We start from the raw sequence: 18336 nt of genomic DNA on the forward strand, positions 1-18336 counted from the left end.
TGGTCAGATGGCTTTTCTCTCAAAATCGTTATAGTGATAGTATGTTTCACTTCCAGTATTTTGGATGAGTGCTTCTCAAACTCTGATAGTACACAACTGTTAACTTTTAAAGGAAACGCAGCAGACCACAAACCTTTGTCAGGCTCTGCAGAGAAAAAAAATCAGGGATGCTGTGGCTTAATGGACTGCTCACAGGCCATCTGTCATGAATTGGGTGTTTGGGGAGTTACTGGCTTAAATTAAAATTTACTAGTTAAACTGACAACAGTGAATTTAAGTATTATTTGATTAGTATTTGCATTTTCTTTGGATTAAACAATACCTCTCTAAATAGTTGATTTTGCCTGCTTTGTCTATGAATCCTTGAAACTGCTTAAAAACCATCGCTTTACACTCTTAAACTGTCTGACTTTTAAGTGTGAATAAATGACAATTTGTATTTAGAACTTATACCGTCATTGAATATATCTCAGTTACTGGTGAACTAAATATTTTATTTGCCACAGAGTTACAATTAACATAATAGAACAATTGTTTGGTGATTAAGTTTTTACTGTAAAATTTGAAGGTGCATTTGAATATCAGTACAACTAACCAGCAAACTTAAAGACCTAGTTTGTAAACCAGCTCAATGATAAATTTTGTAAGAACATGAGAAAAAATTGTTTTTAATGTTACCACTTTGCTTTACTAATGAGTTTATGTAATGAGACTGTGTAAGGCTGACATAGCATGTCTATGTGAAATGTGGGGTATTGCTAAAGGAGAACAGAATAGCATGGATGCAGGTTTTTTGTTTTATTGGCCGAAACTTTCAGAATGGAATACTAAAGCTGGAGCCCTTCCTATATTTCAGGCAGCTTCCATAAAGGTGGTCTGATTATCAAAGCTGCTGACTGCTTATAGCTACTATAACAGTTGAAAAATGAGGGGTTTTTTTATATTTTACCTTTCTAAATCTGAGATTTCTACAGACGAAGAACGTGTCTGCCCAACAAGAGAATGTGCTTCTATCCCAGAGACTGGTGTCATTTTTACCTTTTGTGTGTGTGTATGGGGTTTTTTTTTTGCTTGTTTAACTTGCGACATGAAATTTTTAACCAGCTGGTAAATGTCACGATAAAAGTAAAGGCAATCATTCAAAGTGATGTCAGTATTTTGCTTTTCATGAGTAGTATTCAAACAAGCCTTAAATTTTATTTTGGTTCATTTTCTGAGTAAAGAAGAGTCTATTGCTGTAACTTGAGTAATGCTTTTTTGTAATTACTTTTCCCCCTCTCTTTTCAGACTTATGATGCCGTTTCTCTGTAGAGAAATGGTGGAACTCTTGGACAAGAGTGACAGCATAGTCAACCACACCAGTTTATCAAACTATGCATTTCTTTATGGAGTTTTTCCAGCAGCACCTGGTGTCGCAATATTTGCAAGTCAATTTAATATGGAAGTAGGAATTGTATGTAGTTAGCTTTTCTCAAACATGTACTAACTTTGAGCTTAACTTTGTTAACGAAATACTTAAATAGGCTTGATGAATTTACTTTTCCGTGGTATAGACTCCTTAGATTTGCTTGTACTCCCTAGATCTCAAATATAAATTACATTTCAGATTATTAATTAAGCAAAGTACTCTTTCCTGATGTCTCAAGTGTCTTGATAGTACACATTCATAAGTAAATCCTTATACTTTTCTTATTCATGACTCCAGTAGGAAGAACAAGGATAACTTTAAAGAACTTCTGTCTTTGTGGTGGATTTGTTGATGGTGTGTGTTTGTTTTTCCAAAGACCTTATCTTTGAGCTAGTGTTTTTGTAGGGGAAAAAAACCCAGAAATTATGTTACTGACTTCAGTAAGAACAGTCTTAACACCCAAAACTTAGGGAAGAACTTCTGCTTTAACTGATTCTGTTGAGTTGCCCTTCAGTTAAATCTTGCAATAGAAATGCATTTTATTTTTTTTTAATACTAGAGGATATCAGTTTTCTTTTTAACTTAGGGTACAAATTTTACAAGCGTTTCCTTTCTTTCACTTCAATTGACATTGAAACATTCCTGTTGACTTCCATTATTTTTAATGCTATCTATTTGGGGTTTGTTTGGGCTTTTTTAGGAAAAGGGTAAAAAAAGAACACTAAAAGGAAACCTTACAAGGTAGAATTTTGTGCTCAACAAACTCAAGAAATCTCTTTAAAAGAGATCTGTAATATCTGTAGTATGAACAAAAATTCACACTTCCATCAGTGTGCAAATTCTAGAAAGCAGAAACACGAGAAACCAAAATAGAAATCACTTAAATGTAAATATATATGACTTCTTCTCATGAATTGGCATATATTAGTAATGCATAATTACATGTTTGCTTGTTTATTTGCAGTGTGAATCTTTGCATCCAAAAGTAAACTGTGGCATTATAAATCCACCCCTAGACTGTAGTCATTAGTATATTTGACACCCATGGAAAAGCTCTGTAAGAATTTACACTAGGGAACTCTATTCCTACAATTTCAGAAGCTTGTTTAAATGTTCAGTTTAACTGTATGTATACAGTGGATGCTTTCTGGCTCAAATTCTAAATAATTTGTCATAGAATCAACTCAGTGATTTGTTAAAGGTCTATATATGTTTAAGTCAAAGGTATGATTTTGCCAGTGGTTGTATTCCTGCAAGCAGATTGTTTAACCTGAGCTACGATTAACTCTGTTCTTGTTTCTGTTTGACTCTTTTTGCAGATTACCTCAGGCATGGTGATAAGCACTTTTGTGTCTGCTCCCATTATGTACGTTTCTGCGTGGCTGTTGACCATTCCATCCATGGACCCCAACCCACTGGCATCTGCACTCCAAAATGTCAGCTTTGACATAAGTATTGTCAGCCTCGTTTCTCTGGTAGGTGCTAGCAAAGTGAAATACAAAAGCACATGGTCGTGTCAGGGTAGTGTTAGTACACACGCAGCAAATCCAGTCATGGTAAGATGAGATTTGCATTTTGTCATTGTATTCTGTTGCAGAAGGATGAGGAAGAAGTTAAAAATCATCTTGATTTAGCAATGGGTCAGCTAAAAAGCTGAACTGTAGAGAAGGATGGGTAGGTGAATTAGAGTAGTGGTGCAGGGCTTGAGAGTTTGGGATTTGGCTGCCTGGTACATAAAATGTATGTGGGGGTGAACTATCAACTACTCGCCCTTAGTCCCTCTTTGTTTTTTAAAAACTAATGGGATATGGGGGAATAGCAGTGCTAGCTTGCCTCATAGGGATTAATTACACCAAACCATGTGTGGTGCTTGGATATCACAGTAATGAAGGCTATGTAAAAACCTTAGCTCCAGAAGCATCAGCGAACATTTATTTAATTAAATATTAATGAAAATGTTTAACCTGGAAGTTTTGATTTAGCTTTATCAGATTCATTTTTTAGAAATTCTGAGTGCCCAGTTCTTGAAAAGGGGTTGATATCCCATAAGTCTGATGTGAATTGTGTTTTGGCTTCATAGGCATTACAGTCTTTATTCTGTTTGCTTTTTTTTAAATAAAAATATCCATGTTGAAGGAAGTTGGAACTTTCTTAAGTTGGTGTCTCACTGAAATCCTGTTGTCTTGAAACTGTGCTTCAAGGGAAGCCACGAGTGAATGCTGCTGCTTGCTGTCACACATCATCTTGGGAGATTCAGGAAGGACGGCGGGGCGGGGGGAACCTTTTAAATTGTAAATTGCCAGACAATTCTGTGATCATTTATGTCCTGAGGAACAACCAGGCTTTTGCACTCTAGAGGCAAGCTTTCAGTACTCCCTGAAAATGTCTCACCATCGTGAAAACACAAAGGTGCTTTTTCTGAGCACATTTTCTGAGACATAGGGCCTGGCAGGAGATCACTTGGAGCTGACTACAGTAGTCATGTTGCTAAGAAACTTGTCTTGAAGATGTGTTGTATATTAATTTCACTGTAGTCTGCCAGAATACTCATCTTGTTCTTCTGTTTTTTGTTTTAGCCTTAAATTAAATTTTTTTCTTATGTGTTCCAGATCTGGTCTCTTATTGTTGTTCTTCTGAGTAAGAAATACAAACAGCTTCCTCATATGATTACAACAAATCTACTTGTTGCTCAGGTCAGTAGTAAGAAGAATGGTAGTGGGGTTTTTTTAAGTCTTATGTTAAATATTTTCACAAGTTCAGTTTCTATAGTTATATCTTCCTGGTCATCTAAAATGGGCATGGAAATCTAATGCACATCTTGTCTAAATAATTTCTGTGCCTAAAAATACACCCTTGAAGTAAACGAGAGTTGATGCTAGTAGTACAGTTCTCAAACAGAACCGTAAGCAATTCAGAATGGAGAGTGGCTTCTGAAATACGTTTTTAGTGCTAAAAGTTACTGTCCAATAGTGCTGAGTGCACTTCCGTGTCAATATGTGCTCATCTGCAGTCAGCAATGCCAGGTCTAGGAGCCGTGTGTGTTTGACTCTGCTATGACCTGATTCAAGGTGCTAAATAGGAAACTAGTCCCCAGGCTGGCTGAGCTCCTGCGATGGTTTGCTGAGGCATCCGTCAGGTGCCAGTGCTGGTGCACAGGGGGTGGGAATGCATGGCTGGTGGCTAGGGAAGGGCAAAGCCAAATAGCTCTGGATTAATTTTAATTTTAATAGTTATTTAAACTGAGAGAAAACTATAGGGTACATGTTCCTTCTTGCCTTGAAGTCAACTGCACAACTGGTGTTAAATTCAGTGAGAGCAGCCTGTGCTTGTATTACATCCATGTGGTAGTGCATCTTTAAAAACAAAACAAAACAAAACAAAAAACTCTTCGAGGTTTAATCATGGAGTCACATTTGAAAAAAAGTTATGTATGAGAGCTGTGGTTGTGTCTTGTCTGTAAGTGCAAAGTTAGCTTTCATTTAAAAAAAATAAATTGAGCTACTGTGTTACTGTTTCTGTAAGATTTCAGCCTGTTTTTTTCAGATTGCTTCAGTACTAAAGCTATCATATATGAGGGATCTCTGGGTGAAAACTTGTATAATTTCTGGCTGAACAAACATCTGTTGACCTCAGCTTCATGTCCAAATCTTTTTAGATAAATGGTTTGTACTTAACGAAGGTTTTACATTTTACTTATGATGATATATAAAGATTAAGATAATTTTTCCTGACTTTTCCTACTCCTAGTTTATCTGATTTATATATATGCTGTCAAAAAACCCACCCAAAACTGAAAATAGGGTACCCTAGTCAGTGACATAACTGTAATATTGAGCTTACTGCAGCACTGTTTTACTGCTAAAGAGAACTACCCAATTCATAAAATTACACTTCAGTGAATCAGGGGTGGAGTTTTGAACTTTATTGTAGTAGAACTACACTGTGTTCAGTTTTTCTTGTCATCCTGCTTTTGCAATTTAAATGACAGCATCTTACCTTTCCTTCCAGTTTATTGCTTGCATTGGAATGGTGGTATGGAATTTCGTTGTTAAAGAGGAAGACATCACCATGCAGATCCTAGTATTTATATTCCTCTACAGCTCGCTTTATAGCACCTACCTGTGGACAGGTATGATTTTTCTAGGCAGAACCTAGGTACTGTAATACGAGCTTGATGTACTGAAAAAGTTTTATTCTGTTGTTCAGAGTAATTGTTCCTTCACTAGTATAAGTCTACAGACATGCGGACCTGCAAACTCTGTGGAGCTGCAGTGCTGGCACACCAGGCTACCTGTCAGGCACGGCTTCTGCTCCTGGAAGCTTTTACCTGGGTAGGCCTGGTTTGTCTTTGCCAGGTACAGCAACCTGGCCAGCTTGTAACAAAAGGCAAGAGCATGTGCTCAGGACAGGAGCAATTACAAATAGAGTGAATGTGGTGGGTTGCCCTTCAGCCAGTCAAACCTTGTTGACGGTTTTTAGTTATTATAGAATTTAAGATTTTAAATTATTCAGCATTAAGAAAATTTTAACACCTTGTTCCTCAGAAAAGTAGGAAATACCAAATGAAGGGAAATACCAAAGTAGCATTAACATTTCTTTCCCTTGGCCATTGCAATTTCTAAAACTAACGTGTGTGTTCTGGAGGTGTAGATAATTAATTAAGGGACTACTCGAAGCAGGCAGAGGATTTGAAACTATTTGAACAACAACCATTCCTGAACATGTATTTGAAGGTCTGAGAAGAGCATCTTAGTTACTGGGCAGGTCACATCATAAAGTGTTTAGCTTCTGTAATTATCGGTTTCTTTTTTAATAATAGTAAACAAGCCTTTTTTTCCCCCTAGGTTTTCTATCTTTCTCTTTGTTTCTGTTGAGGAAGAGAGAAACAGTGAAGATTCCTATCGGGTTTATTATCATAGCTGGATGGGGGTAAGTTAATTCAGATGTTTCGCTGCAGAAATAGAGGCAGCATGCTAAATATGTTACTTTTTTCCTATTTTGCTCTTTCAGAGTCCCAACAGTTCTGGTGGGAATCTTACTAATTGTTGGTAAACCTAACAACACTAGCATTGACTCTGCCTTTTTCTATGGAAAACACCAGGTATGAACATGTTCTGTCCTCATCATTTCAGGCTGCTGCCCTGTCCAATGCATTAGTGAGAAATTGTGTTCTCTGTTTGCTTTTTATGTAAGTAGCTTTCAGTCAAAGTGCAGGCTACCCTAATAACAATATCATTATAGAATGCTTATAAATGGATACAAAAATGTACTTCTGTAATGAACCATTAGGAAAACTTGTGTGAAGAAGGACCCTCATGTCTAGGCAGCTATGACTAAGAAAAAGAGGGAGTAGGCTTCCCAAAGAAAAGGCTTGGGAGTGGTAATGAATTGCAGAGCCCTTTTCCTGGTGACTAATTTCTAGTCTCACTTGATAATTATCTAGAATTGTTACCATCCAATAGCTAATTAATGGCTTTTGGTCTGTAATAGATAGGATCTACATTACCTGTGTAGCAATAACTGCTTGCACAGTGGAGACTTCTCTGCATAATCACGGCTTCAAAGTCCCTGAGCCTGAAATACTGTTTTTACCAATAAATAGTTCCTTTTATCAGAGGATGTAAAGTGCACTAGCACAGATATTTGTCATGTTTTTCCTCTGTCTTTCTTATGAATAGAAAGGATATGAGTCTCTCAGGATTATTCATATGGTGCTTTCACAAGTACTAAATAGCCTCACGATGGACTCTAGGTATCATGGTAAATGATTAAAAGGAAAGGTTAATTAATAGCATGCTCCCCATTGGCAAAAGTGTGGAAATTAGAGCTGTGCCAGAGGGTGACAAGAGCACATTCCTCTTTGGAATTAAAAGGCACCTGAACATAACTTAAACTGGAGCACTAATGATCCTGAGGGGAAAGATGATGGTGATGCTGAAGGGATGTTTTTGGATTGCATGGGAAATAGGGGTCCCTACTTAACAGATAAAAAAGCTGAGTTACTCAGGCAAGAAAAATTAAGTCTCGTACTAATTGCTCTTTCAGTGCCACAAGATGCAAGAACAGCAAATACAGAAAACTCTGTCTTATTTAGGTGCATTTGTTAGTATATTTGGGAAAGTACAGAAATTAGACACATATATGCAACTATTTTCCTTTATTTTGTATTTAAGTGTGTTTTCTTTGCTCTCTTAACAGATAATTACCACAGCAGTGATCCTGTTCATCAGTATAGTGATGTCAGGTATCTCACTTATGTGCATGAACAGAAACAGGCAAGAGTCAAGCTATGAGGTATTGAACCCATATTCACCACGTAGCCAAGCAGAAGGGGTTGAAGTGGAAGTGAGGGAAGGGAATAGAGTTTCAGCCACTGAGTCTCAGCTTTCTGCAGGATCTTCTGCACAGCATTCTCCAGTATCTTCTCCACAGCCATCCACAGAAAGAGGTAGATAAAGTAAATTTGTGAAAGCATAAATGGCTTAGGCTACAATAAAATAATGCTCCAAAGTTAATTCTGACCTGGGAAGGACAGTTGTTTACACCTTCAAGTGTTGTTCTAGAACCGAAGAAAATCTAGATATACCTGTGCAAGGATTTAGGTTTATGTTTCTAAGGAAAATTTGATGATCATCACTGTAAGGGTGGGGAAAATAGACAGGAAAAAAAAGCATGTGTATATTTTTTATGTAAGTAGTGGTATCTTGATAAGGATGTGATAAGTGCTGTTCACTTAGGTTGTTTACCTGCTAAACCATCCCTCTGAGCATCAGTTGTATGCCTGCAGCATTGCTATTCAATGTGTTTCTAATCCTTCTTGCTTGTATGTGGCCTTTTTGATCACTTCACGGGTGTTTTCTCTCTAGCTAGAAGTACTTGTGTTTCTTTTGCAGTGGTAGTGCTGTGTTAACTATTTCTGTGTATCAGTAGTGTAACCCATTTACCCTCTCAGCAAATTGGAAAAATTAAGTATGCTTTCTCATTTTGGGTTACTTTTGAGCATAATAGTTAAAGCTGTATACAATATATTGTTCTACTTGGAAAATAAATTATGGTAGTGAAGGAAGCTAACTATCCTGTTTCTGTATATGCTTAATAGATTGCTGTTCTTGCCAGACAACAAATGGTGAATTATGCGGTGCTAGAGAGAGCAAAGCAGCTTACAGTGCTGTTGAAAGCAAGGTTCCTCCAATTGAGACAGGTAAAGCAGTAGTGTCTCCTTGTTTTAGTATTACAAACTCTTCCACAATATTTGTGTGTTGTTCTCAGAAAGAAACTGTTTGGGCTGTTGTTCTCACAACTCTACCCAGACAACTTATGTTTCATACTAAATGCAAGTATTAGACAATATGTTACGTGTTTGTTCTCTTCTGCTTAATAGTGATTAGTAATCTTTCAGTGCTCAAAATAGACAGTTGTTTTGAGTTGTTTTCTTTACCGCTAAGCTGCTTTAACACATCCTTCTGAGCATTCAGGCCTCTCCATCATTGCCTTGTTTGGATGCTGAGAAGTTGGATGCATAACTCTACATTGGCTCAAGATTTCAACTTAAACACACTTCTGTACATTCTCATCTTCACATCTTGTGTATTTTAAAATAAGGCCTTTGAATCCTTTGTTGTAATCATGCACAGGTTTTGAATGAGAAACCTAAATGAGGTCTAGAGGAACAAGCACTTCCTGCAGATGAGATCAAGTGTGTGTGCTGCTGTACCGCTCATGTCTGGGGAGAGAGACGGAGAAAATTGAGCACGGGGGCCCTGGGGGTCACTGAAATAGAAAAAATGGATCAAAGTGACTGTTTAGCACCCGATGGAAAACTGCATGCTCAGCCCATTCTCAACACACATCGCTGTCAATAACCAAAGCTAGCTGCAGTGCAACCTGTTTTTTCTACTTTCTTTTTCTTGTGGTGGTGTTTTCATCTTTAACAAGGAAGTTTATAGCCTTATGTTTTGTTTGGATGCAACGTAACTTTCAACAGATCAAAATATTTCACACTGAAACATAGTTATGTCTCCTCTCACAAAATGATAGCTTTCTGCCTATTACCAGCTATTTAATCTATTAAGTAATTCAGACAAACTTTGTGAGAATGCCTTCCAATGATAGAGGAAGGCCAGTTTAATTTTCTTATCCTAAAAGATAAGATGGAAAACCTCTTACGATTGAGTGGAAATTTTTTTGATATAGGCTTGAAGTATTCACTCAGTAGAAATCAGTAAAAGCAAATTGTAATGGGTACACTTGTGCAATAATTTCTAGTGCTTCTGCTATCCCATTGAACTGCTATGACAGGTATCTGGTGCAAATCCTTAGGTATGTCCTTGCCAGGAAGTTTTTCACTGCCATCTAGAGGAAGATACTCAAAATTCCTTAGGACTCTAGCTGGGAGACAAGCATCCGTTCTCTGTGTGTTTGGGCCTTTTGATTGATAGAATTATGACAGTGTTCTGATATACCATGTTAAAAATACAGTCACAGAGCTGAAATAAATATGGTTGGTTGGTTGGTTGATCTAGAGCTCAACAACACTGACATACAGAGTAAGAGCATTAGAGCTGATAGTATATTTGAAATTGTTATTCCAGAAATTAATTCTAAGTTTTAAAACTATTCTGAGAAATGGCTATTTTTTAATTATTTCTAATAGTGCTTTCTAAATGTTAACCACAACCTAAGTTTGCATTAAACCTTTGAAAGAAGAGTTCCGGGGCAAAATGTTTCTTCATTTTGGGAGCACAAACTCCTGTTTCATCTGAGAATAGGTGTCTGAAGAGATTATTGTCAAAGCTAATATTAAATTTTGTGTATATGACTTCAGTACAGATGCTGACAAGGTGATTTAACTCAGCAAGTTACATTAACAGGTTTGCTCATGGAGTTCATAATGAAAAAATCAACTAATGAAAAAATTCTGGTTTGTTTTTCAGCTGATCAGTGTGTGAGTCACTGCAGTGCTCAAACCTGCGTGTTGGCTCAGGAGGAACAGCTGCTACAGACCGGAGACAAACAGCTGGCCAGACACGTGCTGCTGTGCTTACTTCTGATTGTTGGCCTCTTTGCTGTAAATATTGTTTTTTCCCATGTTGTTTAACTCATGGAGCTGGAATGATTTTTAGGAAAGCTATGTAGACAGTCCAGTAAAAATCTTCTAATTATTCTTGTAACCATTCATTAAATAAATTAGAGGCTTTATTTTGGTCCCTTACTGGAAGAGGGATATAATAAAAATAATTTTTCTGTGTCACATCATAAAGGCAAGTTAAGATTGATGATGTTAGTGAGCAAGTGACACTAGAGAACTCTAAAGGGAAAAAGAATGGAATTATATCATTTGGTAATTAATTCATCACTACTGCCCATCTTCCCATTTTTCTCGAGCTAGTCTTCTTCCCTAGACAATGAGTAATTAAAAATACAAAGAGAATTCTACTTCTGAAGGAGACTGTACAAAAATTGTTCCATCTGATTATGCTTATATTTGGAACTTGGATTTTTCTGAGGTGCTTCAGTAATGAAGAATAATGTAAGACTTTAATTGAAATGGGAAAACGTGGCTTTGTTGGTTTTAGTGGTGCTTGGACACAAGGTAACTGATTTGGTGTTGCCAAGCGTCACTACAGAACAGATCCCAGCTGTGAAGGTGGCTGCTCTGTGTAAAAGTGTGAAGTACCACAATGTAATGTATTAGAGATACATTATAATTTGAATGTTTAACTGTGACAAAGATGAGAAACAAGTCTCTCTGAATGTAATGCTTGGAAGTTGAGCTTCTTGTGGATGACAATGGAGGGAAAGTATTTTTATTGGAAATGGAAAATCCTATGGCACAAATATGTAGTTTTGCAAAGCAGAGCAGCGTGGCACAACTATGTAGTGTGATAGCTGCTACGGTTGCTTTTTAGGTTTTGTTAAATTACCAAATGGAAGTTTTCCCCCTCTCAAATTTCCTGTGACAAACATTCCATGCTAATATATTTTTTACCTCTTCTGTATTTAAGAGGTGGCCCAAATGTTAGCCCCTATTTCAGTCGTATCTGAATGATTACACAGGTAATATGGAATGTGACCAGTTACATTAAAGAATTAGATTTTACACCCAAAGGGGTTAACTTTGGAGGTTTTTCCTTCTGTTAGGCAGCTAAAACAGCTGAAGTGGTATGTGCTTCAGCTTAACACAATCTTAGCTATGCAGAAAATATGTAGAAAGCACTGGTCTCAGCTTAACAGGCCTAAAGACAAATACTGCCAATCTGTCTGGGCTAATATTGGCTGTGTTAGGTTGAATACCTAAGTATGCTTAAGGCAAGTTCCTCTGTAAATATCTGAAGGGGCAGGACCTCTACACTGGTATATTTTACATTATTTTGTTTAAAAATAAACAAGCTCTCCCCTCTACCCCCCCCAGCTATTAAATCAAACTAAAATGATATTTTAACGTGATTTTTCCCTCTTATTTGTCTTTATCTGAACCATTAGTTAAATAAAGACAGTCAAAATTGTGTAAGAATCTATTAGCATGTGAAGAGTAAGAAAGTGCTTTTGATTGTTAACAGTCAGGTTACATTTGTGAGTTGTTTGTGTTGACTTTTTTTTTCTTAATAGAATCTTTCCAGTTGTTTGTGGTGGCTGTTCAATCAAGAGCCTGGAAGGCTATATGTGGAACTGCAGTTCTTCTGTGCTGTGTTTAATTTTGGTCAGGTACTTACCAACGTTTGTTTTGAAAATGGCTTTTTTAGTGGCTGTTGCAGCAGATGCTGTTACAAGCACTGTAAAATGAAGTCCTCAAATGATGCTGAAGTCACCAGCTCTTTATGTTGTTTTTGCCTTTTTTCCTCAGTCATTCATTTTGCTTTTGTAGCTTTCTCCTCATAATGCATGTCTTGTATGTGTATGAACACTTTAAAAGGTACAAATGACAAAAGAATGCCAAAAGCCTGTGGAAATTGAGTAGGATTTTAGCTTTACTTGTACCAGAAAGCTTTACCAGTGTCACTTCTGTGGAGTTATACCAGTATATGTCAATAGGTGCAACATGGCTACACGGATACTTTTGCTATAAGGCTTTAAGTTATTCTCTCTTCAGTTTCAGTTACTGCACCAGTAACTAACAGCTGATAATTAAATGTGTAATAGTTCCAGCTGCACACAGCCCATGTCAGTGCCAAATGACACAAGGTGGTTTGGTTACCTATGGAGGTGAAAGCAAGGCAGTGTTAATATCCATACTAGAGGAATGTTTTGTGGACACGTGTGCCTACAAGATGTGCTGCAGCGTCAAGTAATGGTAGTAGTTTTGGTACAAAAGCAGCACAGAAAAATGAATTAACTAGAGAGCGTTTTAGCATTCAAATTACAATAAGTCAGTTCTGTTCTTGACATTAACAAAGACTGATTTAAGTAACTGGCTATGTAAGGATGTTTTAGGGCTCAGGTGGCATGTCACAGCACTGGGTTTACTGAACTGTTTCTTGAAGAGTTTCTTTGATGGACTGTTATGTGCTAATCTTTTTAAGGCCCAAATGGAAAATCGAAGCAGAAACAAAATGCATTTTGAATGATATCTAGAGAAGAGGGATACTTTTCATGAGTGTTTTAGCAATGAGTTTTTAACATTTTATTTCTGTTCTTTAGGAATAAAAGTTTTTGCTTAATGTTGTTTTTCTGTATTTTTTTTTCTTTCAGGGCTTCATTTGTTTTGGTATTTTTGGCTTAGATAAGCATCTAATCATTCTGCCATTTAAACGAAGGTAAATATAATCTTTATGCTTACACCTATAAGCTTTATTTTTAATAATAATAATTTTAAAAGGATACTGAGTGTTCAGTGCTGTTGCATTCTATTTCCTATTTGTTCAATCTTCCAAATTTCTTTTTCCTCCCGGTTATGGAGAGCTAATTGCAGTTCACTGTGCATGAGTTTTTACTGCTGTCCTAATGACATTCCCAAAGACAAAAGTCCCACAGCCTCCCTATAGACAAAACCTTTGGCAAATGATGGTGAAGTATGTGATTGGATCAGTGAGATGATGGATCTTCAGAAATAATTTCACCTGTAAAGTAAAACTTATATGTGAATGCTGAATCAGATTCCGTCATCACTGTTCTAAAGTCCTGGATTTATAACCTCATGCAAATACTTTGTGTGGATGGACACTTGCATTGGTACCTCACTGTGGAAGCCTAAGTTTTACAAAGCCATTTTGAACTCGGCTGGCTGCCTGCAGTGTGAACCCAACAGCCAAAGCTGGCTCTCAACTACTCTGTCTTTCGTTTTGCCTGAGCTTAGGCAAACCTCTCGGTGTTCAAAGGCCACACAAGTTTATTAGGAAGATTGCATATAAAGTGTTGGGCACTGAAACAGTTGTGATAAGCTTCCTATGAGTTCTGTTCCGTTATTTGCTGTGTTCTTAAAAATGCTTCTGGTTGATTTGCTGTTTTTAATTAATTTTCTTTTTTCTTTCTTAAGGCTTGGATTTCTCTGGGGAGGAAGAGAAGTAGCAGTGCATACAGATCCCTGTGTGCCTGAGGAAATCAGGATGACCTGTCAACAGTTTGTCCATTATCATAGAGATCACTGTGTCAAAAACATTGTCAAAGGCAGAAGGTAAGGTTCCTCCCTGCACATATAACATGTTACAAAAGTCATAGCTACCTCTTGGAAATAATGAAATTCAGTTTAATGTGTGTGAGGATTAAGAATTCAGCAGTAACAGATAAATGTTTTTAGTCGCAAACTGAAACATTGAGGTGCAAATTATCAGATTATCCCATCCAGATTTTATATAAATTATTAAAAGTTTTATAGCATAAAGCCATGGCCCCAGTTTTTGCATTTACCTGGAGTGCAGGGGAGGAAATATTTTTTAAGAAATGTACGTCATAATACCCGTATAGAGTGTATGTATATCTATGAGTTTTGTCAAACTTGAGACACTTCATTTGTTTTGCTTTGAGATTAAGAAGGTGTCAGTATTTATGTGACTGAATGTTTACTAATAAATAGCTTTTACAGGGGGCAAAACTTTTGCAACTGATGTCAGTGTGTGCTCAGAGGCCACTCAATATGTGAGATTATAGGACCTTTCCAGCTGAGTTCATACAATTTCTTTTGCTCATTCCTCTTGTGAGGCCTAAGCCTCAATTTTGAGATCAGCAAAGCTTTCAAATGCAGATTATGATACTCAAACCAAGGATTATGTATTCAGGTATTTGTAGGTAGATGAGAAGAGAAATGCAGACAGAAGCCGCAGGAGCAAGAAAAAAATTCTGTCTTTGTTGAAATATTTACTGTATGAAATGGAGACACAGAGAATTTTCCTAACAGGACACTCCTTTTCCTGTTAGGTGAGCTTTTAAGTAGGAATAGTTTGGCAGGATGGGGTGATCTTTTAATGGCCGGATAGTCCAAAACCACATTTCAGAACTGTTTTTTGGCAACATCATGATTCTGTTTAGTCTCCTCAGAAGTCACCAATGTCCCATAAGAAATAAAATAATAAAGTTATCCATTTAGGGAAAATGAACTATGGCAGTTGAAGGACTTGCTTCTTTCATGCCAGACAGAACAGGTGTATCAGAAAGTGTTTGTTTTGAAATACAGCCGTGTTTCCTGTGCTGCTGCTGCTATTGTGGTTTCTCAGGCTTTGGGCTGTTCATTTGCTTTGGTTTTGTGTTTTATTAAATCGTACATCCCCTTAGTAATACATCAAAATCTGATATTTGTTGCTTCATTGTTTTAATATTGTGTTTGTGCAGAACTAGTTTCATGTCTTATTTTTCCTTGTGAGTTAAAAGTAAGCATTTATCTTCTTATTTTAGACATTCATCTGACTTGATCCTGTCATGTTTGATTTGAACATATTGTAACTGAGACCTTGTAATCATGGCTTTTATCTATTTTAATTTTGTTTCTCTGCTAGTGGATGTTAACACTATATGTTACTGCTGGTTTTAACTTAAAAAACATAGAGAAAGAAGTTTGGTTTGTGCTGTCTTGTGTAGCTGTTAATCATCTTCAGAAACCCTGTGCATGGGTCCCATAGGGCAGATCTTAGATAACCAGAAACATTCATTGCTGCAGGTAAATTTTGAGTGTTGTTTTTACTGCAAATAGGTAGATGTTAGTGGCACTTGCCTCATAAATATGTAAAAGAAAATTAGTTTAGTCTTGTTGTAAAGGTTTTGTTTATTCTTAGTACTGCCTGTGTGGTAAATATTTAACCAGGTGTGCAAGTTAAATGGGTTTTGTTTACAATATTTGTAAACAGTTAGTGTCTGTTTAAAGCTGTAAAGAAATTATAAAAGGAATTAAAGAGCTGACTGAGTTCCTGTTGCTGAGGGCCTGCTGCACTCAAATCAGATATTTTGTTGCAGAAATGGTCATGTTAATGAGTACATGGCAAGTAAGTATCCAAGAAATAAAATTACATCTTGCGTGGTTTTAGGAAAATTGCTACTTATGTTCACTGAAGTTTATTTGCACAAGCCTAAGTAACTTTGTAGGTACATTTTGCTTCTCAGTGAAGTGTCAGTAGGAAAAGGTAGTGAACATTGGCATGTCCCTCATACACAAAACTTTCAAGTTCTTTTCTAACGTGCTCTTAACTATCATGATGTCTTTCCTTGTTTCCTGCTGTTTTTCCTTGCTTTTCCCCACCGTGCAGTGGTGATACCAGATTTACAGAACATGTGGGTGAATCATTCCTTTGACATACAGGTGTGGTGCTCAGATCTCCACCGGCATCTTCTTTGGCTGTGACCTGGTGAACTGGCTCATGCAAGTTGGCCTGGCCTCCGACCGTGGTGAAGCTGTGATGTATGGAGACAGACTGATGAAAGGAGGCGTCATCCAGCATATTACGAATGAATTTGAATTTCGGGATGAATATTTGTATTACCGCTTTATTCCCAAGAGATCAGTTGCAGTTGAGAGCCGTTGAGCTGAGCGTGTGGGCAGAGGACGGGCAGTTGGGGCGAATGTGACCTTCTCCTCTGCCATATTTCTTTCTCAGGGCTCTCAGAGAATTGTGTTATTTTCTCTCAGAAGGTTAAGAGATGTGGTTCTACTTATGTTTGTTCTGAAGAAAATGATAGCAAGTGATATTTAGTGAGCGTTCCAACCAGAATGCACCTAGAACAAAATAAGATGCTCTGGATTTAGAGCATTTTTTCCATTTTGAGCCAAACAAACTGTAAACCAATAGGTCAGTGTCGTATTATAGAGGCATTATAACAGCAGCTTTAGTGATCAGTGCCACAATGACAAAAAAAAAAACCATGAATGAGAGGTATTTTTAATGTTGCTGTATTTTTTCCATATTTTACTGTCATGAAATATTGATTCCAGTTTATGGCCAGGCTTCTCCCTGACGTCATAGAAGCAATTTCTTCTATTATACCCCAGATTTTACTACTCTACTCTTGTCTAACACCAGGAACAACTTCTAGCTGTTTACACCTCAGATCAGGTGGGTTTTTTTCTCCCTTAAAGATAAAATACTCCATTTGTAAAAGCAGGATCATTGGAAGATTATACCAATATTGGAGGATTAAAGCTGAGGAAATATGGAGTGAAATAAATAATGGTTTTGTACAAACTTAACAAATCTTAAAAACATATAAAAATATTCATCTGTCCCCCAAATCAGGAAATGATATATTGGAATTTCATATAAACAATTGGTTTTGAAGTTTTGCCTTATCATGGTAGTAACAGCTTTGTCAAGAGCAGATGTTTATCTTCTGAAATCAGCTTTTCCTATTTCATTTAGAAGTGCTGGCCTCAGTTAAAGATGTTATGGAAGCCTTGGATACCTGTGCAAGCCAAGATGAAAAATTTTATCAAATCATAAAACCTTTCAAATGAAGTACAATGACTTTTAAATCTATTATATAGAGAATATTAACTGAACATCCAAGTTAGGGTTTAGAATAGCAAAAGATCCTAAAATTTTAGTATTGGTTGCCTAACACAGGTTTCTAATCAGCCTCAGGTATCCCCTTACAATGTTTAAATAGTTATTCTAAGTGTCATTCAGAGTCCTGTGAACTGCAGGAAGAATCAGAGAATCTGTGTGTTATCTGCAGTATTTTGAAAATGTTAAAGACAAACTGTAGTATACAATAGCCATTGTGCTGCCCTTTAAAAACTGCAAGAATGGCATTTATATGGCTACATAAAATTTTTATCTGGTGAGGGAGAGGAACCCAGGTAGTAAAAAAAAAAAAAATGATTTGCTCAAGCATATGTGTAATTCTTCTCATTCTTTTTTTTTGAAAAAGTCTTTCCCTTTGTTTTTCATTTTTTTTAGTACACAGGTTTTTATTATAGCTATTTATGCATCTACATTGTATTAAGAATTAAGTGATTTTTAGCAGCATAAACTACTGTTCAAGAGACAATTGTCTTATGATAGCTATAGCTCCATGCAAGTCTTATATTGGAAAAATATCTGCAGTCTGCACAGAAACATAACTGAATACTACTGTACTACTGCATGTGTGTGCTATACAAACTGACATATTTTAATGTTTTCCAGCAACAAAGTAATTGATGTTTGTATCAGGCGGTGGTCACAATGGAAAACAATAGTGTATTTCTGTTACAGTTGCTGAGGACGACTACATGAAATGTTTTTGAATAATTAGATCTACTTGACTTAAGAGCAGAAGCCGTGATTATGTCTGGCTTCTAAACACTGAAACTTGTCAATAAATCTGTTAATTGATTTCAGAGTTCTGAGCTTTGATGTGATGGGAGGTGTGGAAGGGTTACGTGTGCATGTCAACATCTATGACAACTGTACTTTTCTTAGAGATTTGTTAAAGCAGTTCTTGGGTTTCAAATTTCGTATTTCTTAAATCTACCCTTGATGCTTTTTAAGTAGGCAGAGGACTTGTTAATGGGTGTTCACACAGAGAAT

General features: G+C 36.8%; 1 protein-coding gene across 3 annotated transcripts in view; it reads left to right on the forward strand.

The window, feature by feature from the left end:
* GPR155 (G protein-coupled receptor 155) overlaps positions 1 to 18296 on the forward strand; it is a 30819-nt gene extending 12523 nt beyond the window's left edge. For 2 of the 3 annotated variants that reach the window (XM_080346740.1, XM_080346742.1), the window contains exons 4-16: positions 1288 to 1453; positions 2728 to 2883; positions 4018 to 4101; positions 5417 to 5537; positions 6253 to 6337; positions 6419 to 6509; positions 7607 to 7856; positions 8508 to 8609; positions 10342 to 10475; positions 12017 to 12112; positions 13097 to 13161; positions 13881 to 14018; positions 16131 to 18296. In XM_080346740.1, the coding sequence (XP_080202866.1) occupies positions 1288 to 1453; positions 2728 to 2883; positions 4018 to 4101; positions 5417 to 5537; positions 6253 to 6337; positions 6419 to 6509; positions 7607 to 7856; positions 8508 to 8609; positions 10342 to 10475; positions 12017 to 12112; positions 13097 to 13161; positions 13881 to 14018; positions 16131 to 16353 (1711 nt within the window). In that variant the 3' untranslated portion in view covers positions 16354 to 18296. Of the gene's footprint in view, positions 1 to 1287; positions 1454 to 2727; positions 2884 to 4017; positions 4102 to 5416; positions 5538 to 6252; positions 6338 to 6418; positions 6510 to 7606; positions 7857 to 8507; positions 8610 to 10341; positions 10476 to 12016; positions 12113 to 13096; positions 13162 to 13880; positions 14019 to 16077 lie in introns of all 3 variants that reach the window. The other variant, XM_080346741.1, reaches the window with a different exon arrangement.
* Positions 18297 to 18336: the final 40 nt, after the last annotated feature.

Source organism: Nesoenas mayeri, assembly GCF_963082525.1.
Source record: "Nesoenas mayeri genome assembly, chromosome: 6".
Taxonomy (NCBI): domain Eukaryota; kingdom Metazoa; phylum Chordata; class Aves; order Columbiformes; family Columbidae; genus Nesoenas; species Nesoenas mayeri.